Below are 21473 nucleotides of genomic sequence, written 5' to 3' on the forward strand. Positions count from 1 at the left end.
TAAAAATTATTCTTAGAATACTCTGGAGATTTAAGAATCTTCCAAGTTTTGGAGCTTGGAAACTTCCTCATCACTCTTCAAATCACCCAGCAAACAAACCAAGGTGAGCTTCATACCCCACCTTTTTCCATATTATAGTGTTTTTGGGGGAGAGTACAAGTCAAATCTTGTCTAAATACTTGAATAATTGCATATATACGTATGTGTGGATGTGTTTGTGAAATATTATTAAAATATTATTTTAGTGATATTCTTATGAACGTAAGTTTTCACAATATCATGAAGAATAGTAGGTAACTAAATCATCCCACAAGGGATATTTTAGGTACAAAAGAGCCTCCAAACTTTTAGTTGTGTCCAACTTAACCCCTTTAATTATACTCTCATGTCCAAATATAGAAGTATAAAAAAGGGACCTTGATTTGTTGACACTATTTCTAGGGAGTTTCAAAAATGAGAACTTTGTGACTAATTGCAAACTATTATGGATTATATATGAACATTGATAAATAATTTCACCAATGGAAATACACAAATGAAGCCTTTATGACAGAAAAAATTGTATGTCATAAAGTTGCTGTCATAAACTCACACAAGTCAAAGTTATATATATAAATCACAACTTGGCATTTTCCGATAATTTGAGTCGCCATCCTGATGTTCCGAATCCAATCCATAAAGTTGGAACCATCGAAGATGACCCTCCCAAATAGGTTCATGAGGGAAAAAGAGTCACTAGGGTTTGATCCAGAAGTAGTGTTGTTGGAAGACATCTGAAAGGAAGAGAACACGATTAGTTCAGATATAAAGATAGTCCTTAATAAAACACCAAATGTAATATTAAGGTTAGGATCCAATCACAATATATCTATATCATAACTTATAAGAGGGATGTCGTAATCTAAGCTATAACATATTTGAAAGGTAGATGAATAAAGATTCACCAATTTCAACCATGAAAAACGAAATATAAATCTTAGATTTTAATTGGTTTTTAGAAATTCCTAGATTCTTTTGAGATTCAATGAACTTTTCAAAGGCATGTTTCAATCTCGAGTGTTCCCTCCAAGTTTTGTGACTGGGACACCGAGGATCACAAAACGAGGTGTGAAGTAACCATGCAAATCACTTGGTTCCCTTAATGTTTATCACTCAATCGATATGTCGATTAACAACACGCGCTCCACCGACCTATAATAAACCTTAAGTCACACTTTACCTGCCTTTTTAAGTCTAAGTTAGTGTGTCGGTTAACTACACACGCTCCACTAACGACTTAAACAAAGTGTAAAGTGTAATTTCATGGATTAGCACCTTATTCACATTTTCCTAAAGTAACTAAGATTGGGAATTTAATATAACATTTAGTTACTTTATAATAACCATCATAATTTTAATGAGAATTTTATAAGTCCTTGTCATACCCGTTTGGCTAACGATCCTCCACCGATCAAGGAAGTGGTGGGTGAGAGTGGACACCCATTAAGTTGTCATTTTATAGACAGCAACCTTATACCGCCCTTATAGACCGACTTTGTGAATGAGGTCTACTAACGGTAAGACGAATTGATCTTATACATACATACATATATATATATATATATATATATATATATATATATATATATTGTTAACTTATAATATTATAAAGTATAAGGGTTGATTTTTAACTTTTAAAAATCTAGGGTTTGGAACTAAAGTTTATTAGATGACTCTACATGTTCCAAAACTTGAGGGCAAGTTTTGTAACTTATGTATTCTTTTAATGGATTTAATACAAAGTGACTTTTGGTTATCCATAACTTGAGGACAATTTATGGACTCCATTAAAACACATAAACATCATGAATTAATCATTAAATAAGTAATTCCTATGATCTATCAAGACTCATAAGAACATGAATATTCATATAAAAATTTCAAGAACATATGAACACATGTAATCATGTAATTTTGATATTAACCATTGTAAATGGATTAGAACAACCATTACACCATCTAAAACAAGTTTTACAACACCAAAACAGTTTAGGGTAATGTTTCTAATCCATTTCCAGCAGCAAAAATCGAAATTCTGCACCTGGGCAACACGTCGAGTGAACGAACTGACTCGTCGAGTTGGTTGAAGTTTCACTTGGACTCGTTGAGTCCCCCCATGGACTAGTCGAGTCCCTTGTGCAGACAGCTCAAAAATTCGAGTTTTACACTATTTTGCATCAAATATTAACAAAAAAACTAGGCTCTGATACCACTGATGGGTTATAAGCATTCTAACACTCCTAATTGTACATGCAACCCTATAAAACCTTGGATCTATGTTTGTCTAAAATACATGCAAAATATGATTTCCAAGGTTCATAATCCTATCTAGCATACATGGGAAACTTTTATCATAAAAGATGGCTAGAATTACATACCTTGTAGTTGATTTGATTCTTTGAAAACCTTGAGAGCCTAGCACCCCAAATGTGATGCCTCAAAATACTTCACACAACACCAAGTGCTTTGGAATAACTTTGAGAGAATGTAGAACACTTGCAAAATCGGCTTGCCCTCTCTATCTTGCTTCTAGTGCCGATTTTGGTGAGCTTCATATCCTTTATATAGTGTGTTACAATTAGGGTTACACCATGTAAACCCTAATGTAACATGGTTCTTCATTTCCATGACCCATGGGTTTGTAACTCCCATGGAGCATCCATGGAACATCCTAAGGGTCTTAGCCCAACTTGATAATCCATGGAGCCTTTAGCCCACTATACAAGTTATGGATGATTTACATAATCAACCCATATATTTATTTAGTCATCTTTTGACCACTTAATTAATTCTAGATTAATTATTGATCAATACTAATTAAATAATATTATTAATATATTAGAACTTATAATATATTAATAAACCACAAGTGTTATTTCTCTAATTTAGTCTATCCAAATGCATGATGCCATGCAACCCAAATGGATCATGCCAGGTCGGGTCAAGTACATACTAGAAATAGTTATGGACTTAGACACCTTATCCAATAGTTATTTTACCATTGCATTCACATTGTGACCTTCTCACGTAAACGGTAATGTAAACTATATTTTGGTAATGATAGTCATACTTGGAAAATATACAAAAATTTACAAACAAACAACATACAAAACATTCGGGCCTTGGTAGAAGGATACTTTTAGTAGAAAATATAGGATTTTCTAGGAGATACAAACATTTACTACGAACACTTACAAACATTTACATCAAACATTTTCAAACACTTTCATACAAACAATGACATTAAAATACATATGAACTCACCAGCTTTAATATTGATCTACGCTTTCAAAATAACTTGTATTCTCAGGTCACCAGTAGACAGGTACCGAAGACCAGGTTTTGTGAAGATAGAGCTTTCAAGACTCGTCTTTATTTTGATTACTTATTTTTGGTGTCTTATAAACTATACACAGAACACACTTGTATTAAAATTATATTATTAATGCAATGGAAGATGTTGTTGCTTGTTTACTATTATGCCTTGTTGTGATACTGTACATGACGTCCTCCGCCCCATAACGTTTCCACCGTTCCGGTTTTGGGGTGTGACACTCATTTCACTTTCTATCTCCCAGATAAGGTTCGGGCCAAACGTATGTTTCCATCATACAAGCACTAAATTAACCATCTTTTGTCGTAACTTCTACGTATCACGGTGAACACTTGCTTCATGTTCTTCAATCAATATATTTTTCTCATCAATCCTCATTTCCAAAAGTGGAATCAAGAACTTCTCCGTTAAACTTCCTAAAATAACACACATGAAAGCTGTTATGAATACCGTCCAGTTATTTCGACAACTCCAGCTTGTATGCTTGGTTTCCCACTATTCGAAGAACTTTGAACGGTCCAATGAATCATAGACTCAATTTTACTCGCTTTATAAATTTAATAAGTTCCTTCCATGGAGAGACTTTAAGCAACATTTGGTTTCTAATTTCAAATGTAATCGGTTGTTGCTTTCTATATGTATATGTCTTTTCACGGTCTTGAGTTGATTACATTCTTTATCTGATTACTTTCAACTTCTCGGCAGTCTGATGAACAATCTCAGGACCTATAAATTGCTTATCTCTAACTTCAAGCCAACAAGATGACATACAATATTTTTGTCCATGCAACGTATGATAAGGTGCCATCTTAATGATCTAATGGTAATTATTATTGTAGGAAAACTCTACAAGGGTAGATATTCATCCCATTTGCCCTTAAATTCTAAGGATACATGCTCTCAGCATATCTTCCATTGTTTGAATCGTTTTCTCCATTTGAAACCTAGAAGTGAAACAACTATCACGCTCTGACACAATTGTCAATGGAGCATTGTGAATACTAAATATCTCCTTCACATAAATGTTTGCAAGATTGTCCATGGACCATCTCTCATTGGCTGCTATGAAATGCGCACTCTTCATGAATCGATCTACAATCATCCAAATAATGTCATGACCATTCTTCGTCCAAAGGAAATGAGTCACAAAATCCATGGTGATGTCTTCCTACTTACACATGGGCACTGGTAAAGGTTCCGAATTCTCATATGGTTTATGATGTTGCACTTTAACTCTCGCACGTGTCATACACTCTGTTACATACTTAGCGACATCGAGCTTCATTGTCGGCCACTAGTAGTAAGGTTTTAGATCCTTATACATCTTAATGCTTCTTGGATGAATTGAGTACATGGTTTTGTGAGCTTCTTCCGTTAGAAACCTCTATTCCTCCCATCTTATGCACCCAAATTCTATCTTGGAATACCTTCAATCCTTGATTGTTTGTACCAAACACTAAATTTTTGCCTAAACGGTCCTATTTTCAGTTATCTCCTTCCAAAGCATCATTTTGAGCCTTCTTAATACTTTCCACATTCGTCGAGACAATTTTAATTCTTAACGCTCTTGGCCTTTTTCTTTATAGGTTTGTCTTTCTACTTAAAGTATCTTCTATGACATTCACCATACCAGGGTGGTAAAGTATATCGCAATCATAGTCATTGAGTAATTCTAGCCAACATCTTTTGTATCATGTTCAACTCCTTCTGATTAAAGAGATATTAGAGACTCTTATTATTCGTGAAAAGTTTACACTTTATGCCATAAAGATAATGTATCCATGTCTTTAGTGCGGAAACTATTGTTGCCAACTCCTAATCCTAAGTAAGGTGGTTATGTTCGTGTGCTTTCAGTTGTCGGGATGCATATGCTATCACTTTATCTATCTATAGGATAGAACAAAACCTAACCCAACTCGTGGTGTATCACTATAAACCGCAAAGTCTTTAACTCAGTCAGGTAATGCAAGGATTGATGCTTCCCACAATCGCTCCTTTAGCTTTTTGAAAGCTTCTTCATGCTTCTCACTCCATGTGTAGGTAGCTCCTTTGTGGTTCAAAGCTATTAATGGAGCAACTATTAAAGAAAAGCCTGATAAACCTTATGTAATATCAAACTAATCCCCAAAAGCTACGAATCTTAATGGGACTCTTTGGTCGTTCCCATTTCATTACTGCTTCGATATTTGTTGGATCAACCATTATTCCTTCTTGATTAACCACATGACCCAAGAATTGCACCGCTCGAATCAAAAATCACATTTGGAGAAAATTTCATACAACTTATCCTTTTTCAAAACTTCTAATACTTATCTCAAGTGTTTGACATGCTTCTGTTGGCTCTTCTAGTATACGAGAATGTCATCGATGAACACTATTATAGATTTTTCGAGGAAAGGTTTACAAACCTTATTCATCAAATCCATAAATGTTTCTGGAGCATTGGTTAGTGCAGATGACATAACCAAAAACTCACAGTGTCCATATCTCGTTCTAAATGCGGTATTCTCAATATCTTGCTCTCATACCTTCAACTGGTGATACCCTGACCTGAGATTAATCTTTTGGAAAATGCTCACACCTTACAACTGATTGAACATGTCATCTATCCTAGGTAATGGGTACTTATTCTTCACTGTCTCTTTATTCAACTCTCTGTAATCTATACTCATTCTCATGCTTCCGTCCTTATTATTCACGAATAGCATTGGAGTTCTCCAGTGTGAAGAACCATGTCTTATAAAACCTTTGTCTAATAATTCTTGAAATTGCATCATAAGATCCTTCATCTATGCCGATGCTAATAGATATGGTACTTTTGTTATCGATGTGGTTCATAGCAACAAGTTTATCTGTAAACTCTACTTTTCTTTCAGGGGGAATCCAGGAAGATATTCGGGAAAGACTTCTGGAAAGTCACACACCACTGGTATTCTTTGCGTATCATTCTTCTCCTTATTCGCATCGATCACGAATGCTAGATATGATGTACATCCTTTGGCCAAATACTTTATGGATTTCATCATCAAGATGATTCCAGAGTTCACTCAAAATTTGTCCTCGTACACCACAAACGATTCTCTTCCAGGAGGGTTCACTCTCACCATCTTCTTCCTACATAGTATCTCGAGTCGTTTGTACCAAGATAATCCATCTCTAATACCATGTCAAATCCATTTAACTCAATGGGCAATAATTCCTCGTGAAACTGATTCTCGTTTAAGTCAATGACGATGTTTTTCTTGCATTCGCTAACAGGTACAAACTTGACACTAGCAACTTCTACTGCCAAAGCACTATCTAGTCTATCTACATGCAGTGCCAGTCTTCTACCAAATTTGTGTGAAATAAAGGAGTAATTAGCTCTGGAGTCAAACAATATATTGGCAGACAAATCATTTACTGGGAAGGAACCTGAAGCGACATCTAATTCCTCCTCGGTTACTTCAAGAGTCATTTGGAATGCTCTCGCCTTTGGCTTTGGTGGCATATTTGCCTTTGCATCCTCCTACTTCTTCGGACAATCCTTCTGAATAAGTCTATCCTATCCACAGCTGTAACACACTCTCTTGTTGAATGTGAACTCATTAGAATAGTGATCGGTTCTCCCACATTTGAAACGAGTTACTTCATCACTGCTGTCACACCCCAAAACCGGAACGGTGGAAACATTCTGGGGTGGATGACGTCATGTCAAGTATCACAACATATGCAGTATAGTAATCAAAGTACAACAATCATTACATTAATAGTAATAGTTTTACATGGTTTACATTACATGGAAACATTAAAGTAATACAAGTAGTAATATAGGTGCAGCTTGGTACTAAACTGTCTTCACCAAAAGCGCCTGAGATGTACCTGTCTATAGCTGACCTGAGAATACAAGTTATTTTGAAAGCGAGTATCAACATTTTTATAAATGCTGGTGAGTTCATAAGTATTTAGTGTCATTTGTGTAAGTTCAAAATAACTTTATAAAAGTAGTAGTTTAAAATCAACAGTGTATTAGAGTCCTCTCCAGAAAATCCTATATTTTCTTAAATAAAAGTAGTCTTCTACCAAGACCCGACAGAGTTATGTTGTAAAAAGTAATTTTCCCTTAAACACTATCATTACCAAAATACGGTATTGATTTTAAAGAAAGTAGGAGAAAATCAGGGAAAATAACGTATGCCTCAACAGTGAAGACTGCTGACTAAGGCAAAAGGAATCATAGACTCCAGGAGAGTATCGAATGAATGACACGCCTGGCTCAGTCTAACAAAAAAGAGACACATACCCCAGACTGTATCAAATGAAAGATACAGCTAGCAAGGTCTAAAACAATGAATATAGACCCCAGAAAATATCAAATGAAAGATACATCTAGCACGGTCTAAAATAGTGAATATAGACCCTAGACAGTATCAAATGAAAGATACAACTAGCACGGTCTAAAACAGTGAATACAAACCGTAGACAATATCAAATGAAAGATACAGCTAGCACAGTCTAAAACAGTGAATACAGACCCTGGACAGTATCAAATGAAAGATACAACTAGCACGGTCTAAAACAGTGAATACAGACCCTAGACAACATCGAATGAATGATACGTCTAGCAAAGTCTAAAACAGTGTAATTCTAGGTGTGTATACTCGAGGTGTGTATTTTCTAAGTGTGTATATTCGAGGTATGTATTTCTAGGTGTGTATTTTCAGCATACAGTGTTAAACGTCATTACCTTAAGGCCATGAATTATAAGGTAACATGGAGATACTCATAACCATACTGATCGATACTAGAGTACTTGATGCCCTGCAAGTGTCGGTGTAAATATGACATTTGTCACCCCTTGGCTTGGTAGGCCGTGGACTGTAGCTAGCAGTCAGGGTGCGAGGGTGTCAATCCCATAAGATCTATACACACAATGTCCGCTCTCCCTACAAGAGACTCTGGTTACCAACTAGACAACGGAGAAGGCCGTGTCCTGAAGATGTATCCCAAATAGTGAATTTTAATGAAAGTGCTGGACTAGCAATAAAGACTCATAACTGAACCGACCGACGTGAAAACCCATATGTCTATACATGTACTCATGTTATATAACTGATGATCAAACGACCTTCGGATGGATATCCGATCCCACCAGACCATATCTCAACGAAGAAAAGGAAATAGGGCGAACTAGCCTTCCTAAGTCCTTTAATCATTATTTACATAACTATACAAGTACAGGCATACCTTTAACTAAGTGGAAGCGTATCGTGAAGTAGAAGCGTGTTGTGAAGTAGAAGCTTATCGTGAAGTAGAAGCATTAACAAGTAAAAGCGTATCGTGAAGTAGAAGCGTGTTGTGAAGTAGAAGCTTATCGTGAAGTAGAAGCGTTAACAAGTAAAAGCGTATCGTGAAGTATAAGCGTTATCAAGCAAAAGCGTATAGTGAAGTAGAAGCGTGTTGTGAAGTAGAAGCTTATCGTGAAGTAGAAGCGTTAACAAGTAAAAGCGTATCGTGAAGTGAAACCGTTATCAAGTAGGAGTATAAAAACATGAAATAAATCTTTGATGAAAACTTTGGAAACCCTTTATACGTAAGAAATCATGACTTTGTATTCTTTTGTAAAATAAGTTTGAAAATCCTTAGAAATCCTTTGAAAACCTTTCATAAGCACATCTTGATAAAACAATATAAGTAAAGATTTGAACAAGTAAAGTCGTTTTGGAAAAACCCGTTTACAGTATCATACTTGGCAAAACAGTTGACAATGTAACAAATCCTTGTGCATGCGGGTTATCAGTCACATGTGATTGATATGATAACTGGCATGTTTAACTTGTATTCCCCCCAATAAAAACATGTAAAAACATTTAAAAGGTTTATTCAGGGGTATGAACTCACCTGATGTAAGTGGATCCGACGAAGGTGCCGGTTGGGTGCTCGGTGTCAAGTAAAGACTTGAACACACTTAGTGACCTATTAACATATGATAATATATTTTTACATACAATTAGTACATATAATACTAATTAAACAAGTATACGCATCCTAAAGTGCGGAAAACACTTTGGTTAAGTGCTTGGAGTGTCCCGGGTAACATTTAAGGGTGCGGATGGCTTAAATAGGGAGTTTACTCTCCAAGAGTAAACTATTTATAGAGTTCACGGCCCTGGGACTAACTCCCATGAGTTTACGACCGTAAACTCATGGTGAGGGTGTTCTAGGATGCCAAAGTGTCTTATATCCCTTGTAGAATTATGCTAAGTCCAAATATAAATCACATGAGTGGATTTAAGGCATCTAAATGGACCAAATAGGAGTTTACGGCCCTAATCAAGGAGTTTACGGCCGTAAGCTCCTATGTACATATTCCTTTGGTGTTTTAAGGGCTTAAATGATAGAGAATAAAATCCTATGCATTTTTCCAAGTCAAATGGGGAGTTTAGGGCATCATTTGGGCACTTAATGGGAGTTTACGGCCCATGGACCAATTCTATGGGGGTTTACGGCCGTAAACTCCTATTTCCTTGGTTTCTTTAATGTTTAAAGCATTTACATCAATGGGATTTGCTTCTAGACATTTTCCAAGGCCATAGGAGGTGTATGGGGCATTTCTAACCCTTGAACTCGAGTTTACTCCCCATGAAGAGGAGTTTACGGCCCAAGCATGTTCTTGGGCAGTAAACTCAAGTTTACTCCCCAAAATTCTAGTTTAAGGTGTTCTAAGCTCGTTTGTGCAAGTCTACAAGTCATATCTAAGCCTTAGGGGCAATTTGGAGGGGTTTGGGGCTTAAAAACCCCATTTAGGGGTGTTCACGGTCCAAGAGTGTTCTTGGGCCGTAAACACATAATCTTGCCCCTATTTTATGTCTTAAACTCGAATTTTCATGCTAAATAAGCTATACAACAAGTTAGGGTAGATTGCTTACTCGTTTGGGGCTCGAAACGGACGATTTTGGCTCGAAAATAAGTTGTAGAGAGAGAGTGTAAAGAGAGAGAGAGTAAAAAGGGTGGAAATGAAGTTTAATCTCCCTTATATAGGGGCTTGAGTTGGAGCTCAGTGGAAATCTACCCGATACTTCCGTTAAACGGGGCTTTTGGTCGCACCCGATTTAGTGGTCGTATTTTGACTTGGTTGAAACTGAAATTTTCCAAGGGATAATGAGGGTGTATCTAATTTGTTTCAACCCTTTCCAAGTCATTATAAAAGTCTCACATTAATTAACCTCTTCCAAAAGGTTAACGGACAGTTTATTAAAACTAGGCTTATTAACGGAAGAAGGGGTTAAATATAACGGAATAAATTTCGGGTTGTCACAACTGCATCTTCCATAATGCTTATTCTTGCACTTCTCGCACCAATTTTTTTCATTACTTCCCCTAAACTTCTTTGTTGTTGGGGCCAAATTTTGAGAATATGCTATTCTTGTTGGATCTATAAGATCCTTCAAACTTTTTCTTCGCTCCTACCTCTGCTTTCTCCAGACCCTTCTCCCTTAATTAGGTCTCAACATTCTTGGCTGTCCAGATGGCGACCTTCAAGGTGGTTGCTTGCTTGACCATTGAACTGAAATTCGCTGGTAATCTATTAGTAAACTTGTTGACCTTGGAAAGTTAAGTTGGAGCCAAATAAGGAACAAGCTTCATTTTCTCCGTAAAACATGCAGTGTACTCGTTGACGCTAATCTTTCCCTTCTTTAGGTTATGTAATTTGTTGTTAATCTCCAGAAGATCCTGCTTAGAGCAGTACTATATTTTAAATTGCACCAGAAAGTATTCCCAAGGCATCTTACTAGCTTCTCCATTGGGCATGGTAATAGCTAGAAACTTCTACCAGCTTAATACCTCTGTCTTCAATTGTCTAACCGTGAACATAGTCTTCTGCTTGTTGCTACAGTCACAACTCTCAAACACCATCTCCATCTCGGAGATCCAATCCATGACTTTCATCGGTGTTGGGCTTCCAGAAATACTCGATGGATTGGATGTCATGAAGTCCTTGTACTTGATTGGTGGATTACTAACTAGAAAACCCGGGTAACATAAAAAAAGATTGCTAGGCTTGTCTTAGGGACTATGCACCGGGAGTAAGTTCCGACGTTCAAGTTAGATTGTTGTGTGAAGTGAGTCAACTCTTGTTGGCAGGAAAGAGTTGAAGGAGAGGACTATAAGGTGACAATTATGTATCCATGAGTGTGTGTGTGTGTGTGTGAGAGAGAGAGAGAGAGAGAGATATGTTTGCTTGTTGGAAGGTGAGGCCTTCTATTTATAGGAAGGATAAGAGGGTGTGAATGTGATAATTATATTATATTAGATACATCCCTCTTACACCATCAACCTCCTGAAATGTTGTATGATGTCAACACATATGACATTTCAGACTTAAGTCTAACCGAAACTAAATGCAAATCTAAAAGTTTTCTTTCGCCGAACAAGGTCATAATTGTAGTACACTTTATATGATTTTTATGTTCAATCCCCTGAGAAGCTCTAAAAAATTTCATGGAAAAGAAATCTACTAGATAAGAAATTTTAGGGAGATTACCATTATCGAGTCGAACATAGATACCATTTTTACACCCAATTTGAGAAGTTCTTAGGATTGTTCATAGAAAACATTTTTGTAAATTGCCATAAGTTGCATGTGTAGTTGTAATGGTCATAAAGTTTAGGCACATGTCTACAAAACCATGTGTTGAATAGTCCGCATCATTACATATATAAACCCAACATAACTAAATAGTTAGTATGTAATCACTCATAATGCCAATAATATTGAAACTCAATAGTTATTATTATTATTATTTTTATTTACGATTCTTTTTGCTCGTACCAAATGGCTTGTAGCCTATCGGTATCCGGTGTTGTCCTTCTTTTTTGAGGTTGAGGGTTCAAGTCCTATATGGACATAGATGAATTTAACATGTAGTTTAGGATATATTATGGTTAAAAAAAAATCAAATCAAGTTTATCGGTTTTAATAGGCCAGAGGCCTGCAACAACTGAAATGGACCAAATAGGGGGCTCTTATGACAGCCCAAAAGATAAGCCCATTCCCATGGCCTAAATTAAGAAGACCTCTAGTCGATCGCTCTCTACGATTTCATTTTTCTTTGTCTTGCTACTCTCTCATCGATTAGGGTTTTACTGCCTCTCGTTTGCGTTTCAATTTATTCGATAGGATCGCAATTCCTTTTAAAATTTTGCAGAGGTAATCACAATTCACCTGATTGTGAGTATTGATTCTCATTTACAGGACGTTTCAATTAATTTTATGTTTTTACCTGTAATTTGTAATTTGGTATCCGTGAAGCGAAAATGGAGATCGCTTATATTATACATGATTTGGTGAGATGACGGTGTTACCTATTTTTGTGATAGGTGAACGGCGATGTCTCGTGTGTATGTTGGGAACCTGGATCCACGTGTTTCCGAGCGAGAGCTTGAAGATGAATTTCGCGTCTACGGTGTTCTGAGGAAGTAAGTTTTGCTTAAATTATTTGTGATTTTTCATATCAATGTACTCGATATTTGTTCTTTGTGTTTGTTCGTATCATCAAAGGTAATGTAATTAATCAGTAAAAAAGAGATAAACAAGAGAACTTGTATGAAGCATCGTGTTATACATTGCGTGATACATCTACGAGTTAAACTTTTTCTCTAACCTCTTAGATTTGGTATTCTGTGAATGATGGAACACTTTGAGAAGATATTGTTTATTATTTTTGTAATTAACATCAAAGTTTGAGACTTGAAAGTACTTGAAAGCATCAAGTGTGACATGATATAATCTTATGGTATACTTTCATTTTTTGTGAAAGGCTGTAAATTCCTTGTATATCAAACAACATACATGCATATTTTGGTTCAATCTTCTACTCTATGCTGCTTGCAGTTTTCTAAGCACTGGTTTTGTCCTTTTAATAAAAAACTAATTTTTTTAAATGCTCACCTATCATTGTTATTGAACTGAATGCAGTGTGTGGGTTGCTAGAAGGCCACCTGGTTATGCATTTGTTGAGTTTGATGATCGCAGAGATGCACTAGATGCTATTCGTGCATTGGATGGTATCTTCTTCCTCTAGACAGAAACATTAAAATTCATAGCCATAATGTTAGATATCATTGGGTTTATAATTACATGTCTTATTAAACGGCATCACAAATGTATTTGAATGTATTCAGGGAAGAACGGGTGGCGAGTAGAGCTCTCCCACAATTCAAAGGACGGTGGAGGCGGCGGGCGAGGCGGTGGTGGCCGTGGACGTGGTGGTGGTGGTGGTGATGACCTGAAATGTTACGAGTGTGGTGAGCCTGGTCATTTTGCCCGTGAATGCCGCCTACGTGTGGGCCCACGTGGGTTAGGTAGCGGGCGGCGTCGCAGCCCTAGTCCCAGACGACGAAGAAGTCCAAGTTATGGTCGTCGGTATGTTGCGTTTATTATAAATATTTATAAAGTTGGCTACTTTTTCATTTTTCCAAAGTTTTTTATTGATTATAAAGTTATTTTTTTGTTTTTGGAATATGACTTCTATTTTTGTGAAAATGTGTTTGTTTTACAGAAGTTATAGTCCGAGATACAGTCCACGTGGGAGAAGGTCTCCACCTCGCCGGAGCATATCACCTTACAGAGGACGTGCCAGCAGATCACCACCTCCATATCGCCGTGCCAGGCGTGATTCCCCATATGCTAACGGGTATGTTTCATGTTTGTTTGATTTATTTTTGTTTTTGTTTATAAATGCTTATGTAAATGCTTGTTTTCAGAGTTTAAGATGGAGTGAAGAAGGAATGGATTATGGAAGGACGAGAATGGAAAAATGATAGGTTGGGGTTAATATGTTCTTTTTCGTGATGAACAAATTTGGGGTAGGGTTCTATTTATTATATATTTATATATGAATGATGAATGATGATGATGATGACATTGTGGTGTGTTTGTACCTGGCATCCGATGTGGAACTGCACTTTATACCCGCCAAAAAGGGGTTGCTCATCGGCTTAGAGGTCCATTTCTTTTCTTCAATTGCTTTGTTTACTCTGTCATGAAGCATGATATTATTATTAGTATTATGATATTTAAGTGTATTTTGTTTCTAAACATTTTTTTTTAATTTTTTTTTATATATTTTGAGGTTTGGTTATCGGCTGAGAACCAACCAACCAACCAACCATCGTCTTCATCATCATCTTCTAGTTTCTGCATCATCTTAAGACTACTACTACTACTCTTGACACACGGTTTAGCTTCGCATCTTCATCTTCATCTCTGCTTCTTCTTTGAAACTGCAAATTTTGGTCATCAACTATTTAATGACACTCTGACTCTGCGACAAAGCTTCTCACGTCTTTAACACAGTCAGTCCACTTGTCTTGGTTCTTTGTCTGCTGGTTGCTGAGCTTTTGTTGTTTCTACTCGCCAAAAAGGTAAAAACAGTGACTTGTTGACTCCGCCTTGTACCCTTTTCTGCTGGGGCTGTGGGTCCTACTTTTGCTTTTGGGCTCTAGTGAAACCAGTCGCCAACGTTTAACGGATTATATGGTGAATACCTCTACCTGGTTCATATGTTTGGTGTTTGTTTTGACTTTGTTTTCTCCCTGAAGGTCGCATATGTAAGTAAAGTAGTCATGAATATGTTGATAATTAATCCTTGAATTCAAACTTTTTAATCACCACATGACTGAGCAGGGTCCTAGAAAGGGTCCCAGAAAAAAAGATTATTTTTTAATTTTTTTTGGCGCAGATATTTTAGTGCATTCGCAATGGTCACCATTATTATAATTTTTTTTTTTTAATTGACAAATCAATATAAAAGCTATCTTTAAAAACCTTCACCAATAAAAGCTTTTCAAATAATCAAACATTCATCCTCATCCATAAATATTCTCTAAGCTTTATGGATCTGTTTTATATTTTTATTAGTTTTATAAACAAGTGAATTTATACTTTATGTACCTAGTCGGATTGTGATTACTATTGAATGAATATCCCGTACTTTGTTTGGTATTCTAAATCGTAAACAAATTTCACCTGTTTTGTTTTGCGACTTTATTTAAATAAATTTTCGAGATAATGTATTTTAAAATAGATTTTCATAAATTAAATCTTTTTCGAGTTTAGTGTTGACAAATAAATTACATATGGCCCTTAAAAAGATAAAAAACGATTGGCTTTAAATTGGAATATGAATCACAATTTAAACTTATCGCTTACTGCAAACATGATAAATAAGATATTGTAACTTGGTGGTATTTAGAAAATTGTGGATATGGTTCTTTTTTATGTTTTATATTTATTTTAATATTTCAATAATTATAAAGAGAAGAAAGAAGAAAACCCCACTTCATCATCACATGTTCTTCATCTGTAATAAAACCAAATATACATTTCGTATATCGATATGCACACTGAAAATTTAAAAAACCCACATATAATGTACCCTGCAACTCTAAAGCATTAATTCATCACACACAGTTTGTGAATTTAAAACATAAATACATACACGCCAACCAACTCTAATAAATCTCTCATATTATAGACATAGAAAGTAGAAACTACTATGGCCTTTACATTGCATGTCACTTTACATTCGAGGCATACGAGGCATCTCAAGCATAAACCGTTTGTCATTAACATATGATCTCTGATGCTAAGGACACCTTTTCACCCATGAGTAAACACAACAATCTAAATATCATCCCACACTCGAGACATCTTTTATAAGTATATCAAAATCGTCACGACCATATGTAACAGAAACATAATTTCTCATATCCTCTTCACATCGCATCTTTTATTCTATCACATTCTAACTTAGCCATCAAAGTTCACATTCGGTGGCCAACTTTGTGGTGTATTCTAACAACATTTTCTACGTGGCGACTAATATCATGTACTTATGACGTAGCAACGTATGTGCATTCAACCATGACCAAATTTTGTATCATTATTTGGTGCCATTTATGGGGCCGGACACAAAACAACAATAGAAAAATGAATCCAATGGTTGTATTGTTTGGTCTTATTTCCAACAATGATGACTCTCAAGAAAGGAGCCGGTCTGCGCCAATGGAACAAACACCTTTGGTTCACACATGAGGCCTCCCGAAGTCTTGATCATATTATATGGTGCATTTTGTAGTTGTGCAAGTGATCTCAAACATCAAAACCAAATTTTGTTATATTATTAATCAATTTACTTGGTGTGAAGATTTTTAGGGAAGATAGAACGTCAAATTAGCGTATTCATTCTACATCAAATTATGAATTCCTTCGAGATGTTTAATTCTAAGTGATGGACTCGCCAACCTTGTTTCGCCTATTGAACTGGCGTCTGTGATTAAAGTCGATAGAGTGCAAGTGATCTCGATAGGTAGCCAGCTGATTGCAACAATAGTAAGACTTGACCAGACAATTGTTCAAACGAACTCGACTCTCGAGTATGTAGCACATCATGGTGGTACATAATGAAGAATACACATAAATACATAATCAAATAGATTGTTAATTCCGATCTCAAAATTGAAGATTTGATGTGGTGAGAGATTGCCTTGCAAAGAAAGTTATCAAACCATGTAAATCACCGGTTTGTGTGGTGTTTTTAAAAAAAAAATATATTTATCGTCGTGTATATGATTATTGGCAAAAAGAACAATATACAAATAGTATTTAGTACAATTGACGTTGCAAAAAGATTTTCAATAGTTAGAAAACCATATGGTTAATTTTAATGACATGGTATGTCATGTGTAAAAACAAATAGAAAGACCAAAAAACCATAATTTTTGGTGGTTTTACTAGTATTATAATATATCTTAACTAGAAAATTTTAGGTTGCTATCTTTGATAGATTGGATGCTACATATAGCTAGTTATTTTCATCAATATATAAAACAACGGAAAATCCATCAAATCTTTGTTACGTGTATTTAACCCCTCTAACAATGGTAATAATGTAAGGGTAGTGGGTATTGATGTGACAAAGGAAGATAGTTGTTGATCCGACGCTCCTGGTATCGGAGGGAACACCACCACCCTCCTGCTAAGTGTATCACACAAAGAAAGTTGAAGCAATCCTCCCGGAAAGTGGGAACAAAGAAGAGGAAAGAAAGCAAGTTGCTGATGTGGTGCTTCCGAAATGCAAGATTAGAACCTGACCCTTTCAGCATGGTGGCTCGGGAGGGAGGCACGACATTGATACATACCAACCATCCTAAGAATTGTTTTTTTTTTTTCAGCATTGCGATCATATAATATTAAAATCCAGTTTGACAAAAAAATTACTTTCGTAACAAAATTTAAAAAGTAGGAAAAGAGTGAAAACAAAAAGTAGTTTAGGGACCATTCTGCAAAATTATATTTGTAAAGTCTGAAATCAAAAAAGCAAACGGAAAAAGGAAAACCTCAGTTTGCAATTTTCACTTTTCAAGGCGAGAGAGATGGCGATGGATGGGAGCAGCGGAGGTGAAGAATTCGCAGTTGGATGCTTGCTATCGATAAAAACTACTTTTGGAGACGAATTTGAAGGTCAAGTCATAACCTACGATCGCCCTTCTAACATTGTCGTCCTCCAAGAAGGTTTGAAATCGAACCCACAATCACGCCGCAACATTAGGTTACTCAAAGCCAACTACATCAAAGAGTTTTCCTTTTTGGGTCAATCTGATGATCCACTTGATCTCAAGAAATGCTATCTCGATCTCAATTCACTCCAATCTAAAGAAGATGCCGCCGTTAGGTTAGTAAATCGATTTGTCTATGGAATCCCCCGCCATGTGTTTGTAAAATTGTCTCAATGAATTTACCATTCTTCTTTAAAGCCAAAAGATGATACAGAGTTACTTGCAGATTTTACTCGACTATAACAACACTATTAACAGTTTTTATTTTGCTTTAATTAACAAATTCAAATCGATCTTCTTCAAGTATAAATTTAACTACTTTGACATTCAAAATCGAACTCCTTGTTGCTCTTTCTATGGCGGTGGGTTTAAAAAATCTTTCTTTCCGCAAGTGCTTTCCATATTTTTGTGAAATTATTCAAACGAACATGTTAAGAAATCGAGATGGATCGTTTTGTTGGAGTGCCTGCCATGTGTTTTCAAAATCAAATTTCTTTCAATAAGCTTTGGTGGAACATTGAGATGGTGTTTCATTTGAAGCATAAGTATTACCTTTTTAAATGCCTACCAATTGTTTGTGAGAATGCTTGAATTACTTGTATTAGCGAGTTGAGATTGATGTATTTTGATTGGATTCTTACAGACAAGCAGAGATAGATGTTGAGAGAATCGGGGTTGGTGTTACTGCAGAGGCTCAGAGCATTTTTGATGCTTTGTCTAAAACGTATGCATCTCTTTTTTCTCATCCCTTTGCTACTCCTTACTTTAATATGTATCTTTGATACCTATATATTTATTCTATATATCTCCTTTCTTACCTATTCAATTTGTATTTCTAATCATAGTTTAGACCTTAGAAAAGCATGCTGTGATATAGTATTTGATCTTTAATGATCTTAATACATACTAAAAAAAATTACAAAGTGAAAAGCATGCAATGAGCCTCTTCTTTTTTGTATAGCTTTTTAAAAATTGAATTGGCATAATACAAATTTATAATTTGTTATTTGGTAAAAAAAGGCTGCCTGTTCGGTGGGACAAGAGCGTGATAGTGGTGATGAACGAGGTGCGTGTTAGCAGTCCATATCTTGCTGAATCTGTTACAGGAGGAACTCCTGCTGCCAATGAGCGAGTCAGGAAAGTGGTAAGAAAGTTACTAATTATTATTTTTATTAATTAATTTCCAACATAAATCAAATAATAATTAGTTAGAAAAAGAGTATATGTTTAATTGTTGAATTGTTTTCTTCAGCTTGAGCTTGAAAGGAGGAGGTTGCAAACTCGTGGATCTGGTCAATAAACACCAGGAACATGAACAGGAAAAATATTTAATATTTGGAGGTAAGGTATCAAAAAGTGATAAAAAAACACTAAATTAACCAAAGTTTTCCATTTCCATAATTTCTTTGTTGTCACTATTATTATCATTCAGTCCAATGAATATTTTCTCCCCTCAAATTAAATTATGTTAATCTCGGGTTTGAATGCTTGGAGAGATGTTTACAAAGACATGGTCTTACTCTTATGTTATGCTCCTGCTTTTGGTTAAAAAATTTATATAGAATAAAGAACAAAGTTATTAAAAACATGAAATCAACATAATAACTAAACATCACCCAATTTTTTAACCTCAAATGTTGATTGAAGTAATGGTTTTCTATTATGAGAGTGTTCCTTAATATCTGAGATATACAATTATGCATATATACAACAATAATTCTGGTTTTAATACTTAATGGGATTGATGTTTACCACAAATATCATTTGTGTACTTGAATGAATGACCATAAGTTTGATGTTTTGCATGTTGGATCAGTGTATGATGCTCTTAGTATATTACTATATTTATGTAGTTGGAGAAACATGGATTGAGAATTTTAGATGCCCCAAAGTTAGCTTGAAGGAACCAAATCCGTCTTTATCAAATTCTTATTTAAGAGTGTGGATGAGGATGACGTTCGCTTTGAGAGTGAAATATTTTGTAAAGCTCCATCTAATTTGTTAAATTTTAAGAATATATAATATTAATAAAGTAAAAATTGTACAAAAGGATAACATTAAATAAAATTAAATTTCATGAGAATGGTTAAGAATTTTGTTAAAGCTTCATTCTTGATGATAATAATGGTCAAGAATAAACTTTTGTGGCTTCTTATATACCATTTTTATGCTTATGAATTCCATTTTTTTAAACTGTCAAAACATTCTCATCATCATCTTATTCATTTTTTAATTACAATCTCAGAAACATTTTAATCATTCTTTACTTACAACAAGTACATTATCTGAAAATGATTTTTTTTTCTTCAGAATGTGCTATTCATGGCCATACCCGATCCAATCCAATCTCATGCCCTTCAAAATACATAAAATTATAATCAAATTACTAAAAGTAAAATATAATAAGTTAATCATGTGTATTAGGACAGTGTACCTATAAACCTGTACAATTGAAGCTAACCATCTCTTCAATTCTTTTATCCCACTCTTTTCCAAGAACATGACGTGGCTTTAGGATCTTGAGCACAAAAACTTACTAGCTTTTGTACCCATGTAGTTAGAGTCAAATTAGGCTTTCGAACAATTTAATCAATCTAATCATTAACACCATTTGACATTACCTTTATTAGTAAAACAAAACATAATCAAGAAAACCACAAAACTAAAATGGAACTATAAATGATTATATACCCATGAAATTAAACTAACCTTTGAAAAACCCGCCCACATCATGATCATTGTGTCTCTCTCACATTGCCGCTGCCTTTTCGAAAATTTTCGTTATTTCTCAAAACTAATCGTAACTTGAAACACATAACGACTTAAGGGGAGAATAAAAATTAAGCGATTAACATTGTTAGGGTGTTAAATCTAACAAATAAAAGGAGTACAATGGACTCAAAAAACATTATTATATTACACTAAAAAGTAATATAAGACAATCAAGGTCAATCCTCAAAGATAAATAACTAATGTATATATCTCTTTGCACAAAGTACAAGTTAGTCACTAGAAAAGGGGGGGTTTTGTTTACACGATATTAAGTAAACAACTAAAAGAATAATAAGCTGAAAGAGAACTTAGACATGTAAAGATTCCAATCTTATGTTTGACTATCTTGGTAATGTGATTCAGTTATGATGTCATTCATTCAATTCTATTAACAAACTTTAATACTTTTCATTCACCAAGTTATTAGGTTCAAAACATGCTCTTTGAAACTAACCTAATCTTTGAATTCACGTCTAAATAAGCTCTTAGAAATAAACAAAAGATTGCATTCAGTTTTATGTAAATGTTCCCAACAACATGTAATACTCCTCACAAGCGTCGGAGCATAAAAATGTGTGAATAAGGTTTACAGTAAAATAGTTTAATGGAAGTCAAGTTAATGCTTGTTACCAATTTAATTCACAAAACAATTAGTAAATTTTGCAAATTAGATAACCGGAATGATCTAGCCGACTAATCCCAATTTAAGTGACCAATAAAAATCAAA

The 21473-nt window shown here is 35.2% G+C and overlaps 2 protein-coding genes across 2 annotated transcripts; both read left to right on the forward strand.

The window, feature by feature from the left end:
- Positions 1-12430: 12430 nt before the first annotated feature.
- Positions 12431-14277, forward strand: LOC145101020 (serine/arginine-rich splicing factor RSZ21-like). Its single transcript, XM_079038191.1, has 6 exons — positions 12431-12563; positions 12734-12832; positions 13332-13420; positions 13538-13778; positions 13915-14049; positions 14120-14277. Exons 2-6 carry the CDS (start codon positions 12744-12746, stop codon positions 14124-14126), a joined length of 561 nt encoding a protein of 186 aa, XP_078894317.1. The 5' UTR covers positions 12431-12563; positions 12734-12743; the 3' UTR covers positions 14127-14277.
- Positions 14278-17740: 3463 nt separating this feature from the next.
- LOC145101021 (RNA-processing, Lsm domain-containing protein) lies at positions 17741-19481 on the forward strand. Its single transcript, XM_079038192.1, has 4 exons — positions 17741-18090; positions 18618-18698; positions 18995-19118; positions 19227-19481. The coding sequence occupies exons 1-4, from the start codon at positions 17792-17794 to the stop codon at positions 19272-19274; spliced, it is 552 nt and encodes a 183-aa protein (XP_078894318.1). The 5' UTR covers positions 17741-17791; the 3' UTR covers positions 19275-19481.
- Positions 19482-21473: the final 1992 nt, after the last annotated feature.

Source organism: Lactuca serriola, chromosome 4 (genome assembly GCF_051521515.1).
Source record: "Lactuca serriola cultivar US96UC23 chromosome 4, Lser_US96UC23_V15, whole genome shotgun sequence".
Classification (NCBI taxonomy): Eukaryota; Viridiplantae; Streptophyta; class Magnoliopsida; order Asterales; family Asteraceae; genus Lactuca; species Lactuca serriola.

What these genes read in the sequence shown, in the direction of transcription:
- LOC145101021 (XM_079038192.1), top strand. Translation starts at nt 17,792, where the DNA reads ATGGCGATGGATGGGAGCAGCGGAGGTGAAGAATTCGCAGTTGGATGC. An exon ending in AAAGAAGATGCCGCCGTTAG is followed by an intron (nt 18,091 to 18,617) that starts GTTAGTAAATCG and finishes GGATTCTTACAG; the next exon opens with ACAAGCAGAGATAGATGTTG. An exon ending in TTTGATGCTTTGTCTAAAAC is followed by an intron (nt 18,699 to 18,994) that starts GTATGCATCTCT and finishes TGGTAAAAAAAG; the next exon opens with GCTGCCTGTTCGGTGGGACA.
- LOC145101020 (XM_079038191.1), top strand. Translation starts at nt 12,744, where the DNA reads ATGTCTCGTGTGTATGTTGGGAACCTGGATCCACGTGTTTCCGAGCGA. An exon ending in GTCTACGGTGTTCTGAGGAA is followed by an intron (nt 12,833 to 13,331) that starts GTAAGTTTTGCT and finishes AACTGAATGCAG; the next exon opens with TGTGTGGGTTGCTAGAAGGC. An exon ending in AGTCCAAGTTATGGTCGTCG is followed by an intron (nt 13,779 to 13,914) that starts GTATGTTGCGTT and finishes TTTGTTTTACAG; the next exon opens with AAGTTATAGTCCGAGATACA.